This window comes from Aspergillus foveolatus, assembly GCF_047715535.1.
Source record: "Aspergillus foveolatus strain CBS 279.81 unplaced genomic scaffold BDW70scaffold_137, whole genome shotgun sequence".
In the NCBI taxonomy this organism is placed as follows: Eukaryota; Fungi; Ascomycota; class Eurotiomycetes; order Eurotiales; family Aspergillaceae; genus Aspergillus; species Aspergillus foveolatus.
This window is the reverse complement of record NW_027396201.1, coordinates 21,981-28,947: the sequence shown is the minus strand read 5'-3', so window position 1 is coordinate 28,947 and position 6,967 is coordinate 21,981. Positions and strand designations below refer to the sequence as shown.

Here is a 6,967-nt window from a genome sequence, read left to right as displayed (position 1 = left end):
ATCTTGAAAAGTGTGCACAGATGGCTATGAAGACAAACCTTCTTCTTCAACAAGAAATTAAGGTTTTACAAGCAGAAAATGAGCGAAAAATAAAGAAGAGGCAAGAAGGCATGCATCTCTAGGTAATCATGCCTTTTTAACTGTACAAGAGGGTCTGGATCGGGTTCAACAACTAGATATACAAGTTGAAGAGCAGGCTCAGGAACAGGTATATATACCTTCTCAGCGCGCTCCACCTCGCTGCAGTGGGTGCAGGGCTATAGGGCATACTATTAGAGGATGTATAAACAAGTACTTAATTAATAATATTTTATTTATTTTAATTCAACTGTATTAGTGGCTGAAAAACTGCGAAGAAATGGCTGGCTTGGAGAAAAGGCCCGGTTCGCCCGTAAGCGCGGCTCGGCCGTGGAATACGTTAATCAGACCCCAGAGTCTAGTCTCTAATCTGCCCAGGTCACACCTATATAGCTGGCTCGTTCTGGTTCAAACTACCTACCCATACTGCAATGGCAGGAATTGATGGGTGATAAAAAGGAAAAAAGGAACAAAAAAAAAGTCCAGATGCTTGTGGCGCATGATGTCCATACGCGTTTCATCAACAACAAATATCCGTAAGACTATGTTGGATTGGATGGACCTGCGGCCTGCGTAAAGATAGTACACTGGTGAATTGGACCGCAGGTGAGGCAAGGTGGACCTTTGCTACCCTTGGAGATCTACCAGAGTCACATATCCAGTAGACAAAGATAATGGTTTTGTTCTAGCTAAGCAGTTCTTGAGTTCCCTGTTCTGTCCGTTCGCTCCTGACAGGTCATCGAGTGTCTTCGTCCCCCGTTGCCCTACTTCTGATTTCAGCCATGGGCCTCCTCAGATCCGACACGACGCTCTAGCTGGTAAAAAACACCTTGAAGCTCTGGTGTTGGGCTAGTATTATCATGGTCGCATTGATCACGGAAATAGGGTTGATAGATCTTGGGAAAACTAGCTAGAATTAGTGGCGACCACTCCTATAATTACCGCCAATTGGAGGAGTGAGATTAAATAAAAATCAACTAAGAGCTCTTTGGGACGCCAAGTAGAAGACAGAAAGGGATATCGAGCCATACCTTCTGCTGAAGTGTGGCGCCACCTACTTACTGACCATTGTCATTGCTAAGTCTTCTGCTTAGAAAACACTTTTTGGCAAGCAACCTCAAAAGACTGCTTTGTTGCCTCATAGCATCTTCTACGTACATCAATCCATGAAAGACCTAGTCTCTAGTATCAGGAGCGCGCTATCTCGTTTTCGCTCGATGATGTGTATATACTTGGGGTGGAGGTGGTTCAGAGAGGCTACCCATATCCGTAACAAATCTGACTCAGGCCCTCCCCAACCGCCCACCCTGATCTTACGATTCTCCCACCCTAACCGAGGCAGGATCCATCGGTAATTTCCATGTGACGATAGGTACTTACAACCTGGAAGTTCAACATTTATCTGTATGCCGGTTCATGTACGTTGGAATGGCCCCAACTTAGTCATCCGAGTTTCTCCCCTGTCCCAGCATCTCAACGGGTGTCCCAACAAAACCGTCAGGAAAGTGGAATGATCGCAGGATTGACGTGGCGATTAGGAAAATAAGATGGGGTGGTTTCGGTCATTTACAATGCCACTGTGCTGATTTGCTTGCCTTCCTAGCCAATGTGGTGCACCTAGGAACGAATAGTCCCTCTTCTTGACCTCCAACACTTCTCTTCTCGCTATATACGACGGACTTGTGCTCGGCAGAGAACTCTTATGCCATCGCAGGCTCGAAAGAGATGGAGAAATGCTCAGTTGACGGCGCTCCGGCCGCAAAACCACACATTACAGAGCTGCCCATGACATGGTCAAACTGGTATCAGCACGTCAACTGGCTAAACTGCTTCTTTGTTCTCTTCATTCCTCTTGTCGGATGTGTAGGGGCTGTCTGGACTCCATTGCGTTTGCATACAGCTTTGTTTGCGATTATTTATTACTTCAATGCTGGGCTCGGCATCACGGCGGGTAGGTCCTTCTTTACTCCTCCTGCTATGGGAGTTTCGAGAGAGAGGATCAACTGACCATTATTGTGTAGGGTACCACCGCCTCTGGGCCCATTGCTGCTATAAAGCCACTCTCCCACTACAGATCTACCTCGCCCTCGCCGGTGCTGGAGCTGGCCAAGGCTCAATCCGATGGTGGTCCCGCGGCCACCGAGCACACCACCGCTATACAGACACCGAGAAGGACCCGTACTCTGTCCGGAAAGGGTTCTGGTACTCGCACATCGGCTGGATTATCATGAAACAAAACTACAGAAAGGTAGGGCGGTCGGACGCGTCAGACCTCGACGCTGATCCGGTGGTAATTTGGCAGCATAAGAATTATATCAACACTGCACTGTTCATGACTCTCATATTCCCGACATCGGTATGTGGACTTGGATGGGGCGATTGGCGCGGCGGATTCATTTACGGAGGAATCTTGCGAGTGTTCTTTATCCAGCAGGCGACAAATTGCGTGAACTCGCTGGCGCACTGGATAGGCGAGCAGCCGTTTGATGATCGCAATTCGCCGCGGGACCATGTCATCACCGCGCTGGTAACCCTGGGCGAAGGGTATCATAATTTCCACCACGAGTTCCCGTCTGACTACCGAAATGCCATTGAATGGTGGCAGTATGACCCGACAAAATGGATGATCTGGATCTGGAAACAGGTCGGGCTGGCGTACGACTTGAAGCAGTTCAGGGCGAATGAAATCGAGAAGGGAAGGCTGCAGCAGATGCAGAAGAAGGTGGACGCTCGACGGGCGGCGCTGGATTGGGGAGTTCCACTGGAGGAGCTCCCTGTCTTTAGCTGGGACGAGTACGTTGCTGAGTCGGCGAACCGCGCCCTGGTTGCCATCGGAGGTGTTATTCACGATGTCTCGGATTTCGTAAAGGAGCACCCAGGCGGAAAGGCATTCATTTCTTCCGCGGTCGGTAAGGATGCAACAGCCATGTTCAACGGCGGTGTTTATCAACATTCAAATGCTGCGCACAACTTGCTCGCCATGATGCGGGCTGGCGTGGTTCGTGGGGGAGGTGAGGTTGAGATCTGGAAGGACGCAAAGCAGCCTTCGAAGGTGAACTTTCCAGAAATGGTCCGTGCTGGAGAGCAAATAACGAGAAGGACTGTGCTGGTGCTTGATAGATCGTAGCCTGAAAGCCTGGATTGATGGGGGTAAGGAGATTAGTTTGGCTTAGGTATGGCAGTTTCATTCAATTCCACCGTGCATCCAAGAACGGTCAGCTTTATCCCATTTACACAACTCTCCTTGCCAAAAACGAATGGCCAAACTTCGGCCCGGTGAGCCGTAGAGCGTTCTTATTAACGAATGCCGATCAAAGGCCCGGCAAGGCTACTCTCCTGGCTAGGCTACAAGGCCTTCGTAAGGTCCACAGCTCGGTATTCTCTGGTTTCGCTCCCTGTGCCAAGACTGATCAACTATCCCTTGTTGATCTGCAGCATCTAGAAGGCGAATGGTATTGCTAGCAACCCAGATTTCGGTCTCTTTGGCTATTAAGGCGGCGCGGGTAGATCTTGCTTGAGGACACTACGTAGTATCTCAAGGAAACTTGCTGAGTTGCGGGCCTATGCGTATTCGTCTGAATGATTCTGTGAGCCGATAAGCAGGAACTTTAGAGTCTTGTTTCCGTAACTTGCAGGAATGTGTTGATAATCATTTTTTTTGGTTGTTTACTGCGTTGTAGCTTCTTGTTTAGCCTTAAGAGCTGGATGTTGGTAACTAATAGAGAAACAAAGCACTGGTATTAAGTGGAGTTCCAAACTCAATGCCTTGCTCAGCCTTATGGCGATGGTGAAGGTGTACATGATAAATGTCACATAACATTTCCATATCAGTTTCGCAAAGAGATTGCTTAGCTTTTCAGGATAGGAAGCTTAGAAGCCCATGTCACGTCAATGGATGGACCAATTTTAGGAACATATTTTTCCCCGAGCGCTTCGTTCCAGCAGTGCTTGACCCGGCTTCGGCATTTGATGAGCTGGAGCCATTTTCATGAACCCATGCTGGCGCTAGGTGAAGTTATCGCACCGGATCTTTAGCAAAGCTCACCTCTAAAGTCAAGAGATGCGATATGGCAGGAAATCGGTTTCATCCCGCTGGCCCATTCAGACCGCAGCCAAGATGTACGATACGCCAGGAAGTCGGCGCCATTCCGTCAGCCTGTTCCGACCTATGAGCCTAACCGGCGGTCATTCCTAATTAGGGCTCGGACTACTGGGCCGAGTCAGACGGCATTGCTTGGAGGATGCAACCTAGCCGCGATGATGGCCATATATAGCCTTCCCTATTATCATGTAATTAGAGTCTTTCAGCAATTCTCCCACACAATCATCCTAAACAATTTTTTCTGAACAAATTGAATCCTTCTATTGGTCAATCTCCAGCGCGTCGCTCCTAGCTAGAAAATCCCGGATATAAAGTAATGTCTTAAAGTTATAATCTGCACGTTTGTATATTCAACTGGCCCTTATGCTTGGAAGAAAATGGTCTCTTTCCGATAGGTAATACTGGGCGTAATGGAGATTATGGTCCCTCTAGGACAAGGATAAATCTGTTGTAGGGGTAGAATGTCAGTCAGCACATAGTAGAGATTCCGAGTATTGAGGTATTGTGAGGAAGAAGGAACTGGCTGACTGGCGGACACGCATTCAAGAACTAATTCCAAGGAAAATTGGCGCACTCTCTGCGCTGACACAAAAGACGGGCGTTCTCGCCGTTGCTCCTTCATTTATTGTCTATCTCGTTGACGATAGGTCCTCTATTTATCGTTCTCGATTACATTGAAGGTCAGGCCTTCGGGAGTTGGAGATATTGGTCAGGCCACTATATGGCGTGGCCTGATCAGCCAGCGGTCTCATCCCGCGCGCCGGTGCTCGGGATCAGTGTCACATAATAATTCCATATCAAATGGCATTCTTGGTTCAATAGCCTATGGACTATTACAGGATTCTAGAATGTCACGATGCTTTTTGCGTATTACCACAGCACTTGCCATAAAAATTGTATATACCTTTAAGACAATGAGCTGATTATAGGCGAGGTGGCATATAGAAAGGGTATCAATGTATACAGGTGGGAGACTTGAAGAATATAGCAACTCAGTAGTCTTGGGAAGTCGTTGGGAGTTGTTCGAATAGACTTTTGATAGCTGATGATTGGTTGGGTTCCAGATTCCCAGCTTTGGCTTTGAACAGGCTACCGCAGAGGTCCTCAAGCAACCTTTATTTATATTTTTGCAGCTTGCATTAACCTACCAAGAATCTGAACAAGTTAGCTAGCTGCTCTGCTTTATGATATGCAATGTTTATACTGACGTAAGCCAACTGCGGAGAATCCGTATGGCCGGCCCAAGCACTTGGCGGAACTGAAAGGGTGTGTCACACCAGTCCCTGACTCAAAAATTTGTTCAACTACATTGAATATCACGGCTTCTAAACAATCTAATCACCCGTAGGAAGCCAAACTATTATCCAGCTCATTGCAATTAAGATAATTGGGATGCAAAATGTCCTCGAGTGCATACAGCAAGCGCTTTGAGCTGCCTTGGACCGCCAGCGAGAAACAGCGGCTGTGGAAACTGAAGACAACTGGCGAAACAAAAGACTTAGGTTGAAATGCTTTTCACAAGGTACGAAGGTTCCCTTACTTTGATTTATCTCTTCAGCCCATTTGAAGTTGTTGGCACGAGCCTGACGCAGCAAGTAGTTGAAACATTTCCCTGACCGAAGCAATTCGGCCGTGCAGGTGCAGTGATCACGATTGAGAGCGGAGCCCGGTTTACCCAGACAGAGGCGCGCTCGTGGGAATCTGGAAAGTGCTATCCCTGAGAAGCGATCTGCGGCCCATTTGGAAGATGTCACAGAATCTGCCAAATTTCCAAGGACTCTCGAAAATGCGGATGATAACGAAGTAACTGGCAATGGTGCCAATATTACTAGTGATGGTGAGTACCCCGAACACGAAGGTGCCACGCCTGATGACAGCGTAAGATATCAGGTTTAGTTTGCCGTATCCTGCAATGGTTTTTCTTCGCTGATGATTTCCAAGAAAAAGTCGAGACGCAGAGACTATCAAATCCTGGTTCAGACTTTCAGCATGCAGCAGCTGTTCATTCTACGCTGTCTTCAGCAACGATACCTGGCTCTACACCTACAACTTCCGAGCCACCGTCTAGCCTCTCATTTACACCTCTTAACTTCATTCCCATTGTCCAAGAGACAATTATGCAAGATAGCCGTTCCATGTTCTCACAAGTCCCGGCAACGTGTCAAAAACAAACCCTGGGCTTCATGGACTCAGATGAGAGTAATCAATTGGAGTGCTCGGTGATCAGCTCCAGAGAAAATCCACATTCCCAGCGGACGGGCCGACCCGATGTGTCGACCCACCTTGGCCCACCATCGTCTACAGGGCCCACCACTGTCGAACAGGCACAATTCCCACACCCCCTAGGCTTCTCGCAAGAGGAAGAGCAACTGGCAGCGCAAGCTTGTCATTCGCCCCCAGCACCCAGACCCTGTTCTAAGAGTCCAAGGCTAGAGAAAGCTTCCGAAGAACTGGTCAGCCATGTTAGGACTTTCGCCGAGGACGTTGAATACCGGATCAATGACCTGATCTCTGGTTGAGGCTTCAAGCAGAAAGAACTTTCTATCCTGCGAGATTCTCGTAAGAAAGTTATCCTCGAGAGTGATGAGCCGAGGGGAAAGCTTAATGCTGAGATAAGAGAGAATGAAGGATATAAAAACGAGATTGAAGACCTAAAGGCAGAGCTGAAGCTAATGAAAGAGGAAATGCGGAGGATTGAGGAGGACAAGAAAAGGATTACCGGTGTTTACAGAACCCTCAAGGAGCTGGTAGGGTTTGCGAAGGATTAGGAATCCATCATCCTCTGAT

At 48.0% G+C, this 6,967-nt stretch overlaps 2 protein-coding genes across 2 annotated transcripts; both read left to right on the top strand.

Annotated features, from left to right (window-relative positions):
• Window positions 1–1,803: 1,803 nt before the first annotated feature.
• BDW70DRAFT_164779 (acyl-CoA desaturase) lies at window positions 1,804–3,205 on the top strand (the record flags this gene model as incomplete). Its single annotated transcript, XM_073741552.1, has 2 exons — window positions 1,804–2,029; window positions 2,100–3,205. The coding sequence occupies 2 exons, from the start codon at window positions 1,804–1,806 to the stop codon at window positions 3,203–3,205; spliced, it is 1,332 nt and encodes a 443-aa protein (XP_073590953.1).
• Window positions 3,206–5,579: 2,374 nt separating this feature from the next.
• BDW70DRAFT_154430 (uncharacterized protein) lies at window positions 5,580–6,948 on the top strand (the record flags this gene model as incomplete). The annotated part of the gene is made up of 4 exons (XM_073739850.1): window positions 5,580–5,682; window positions 5,841–6,070; window positions 6,133–6,663; window positions 6,709–6,948. The coding sequence occupies 4 exons, from the start codon at window positions 5,580–5,582 to the stop codon at window positions 6,946–6,948; spliced, it is 1,104 nt and encodes a 367-aa protein (XP_073590952.1).
• Window positions 6,949–6,967: the final 19 nt, after the last annotated feature.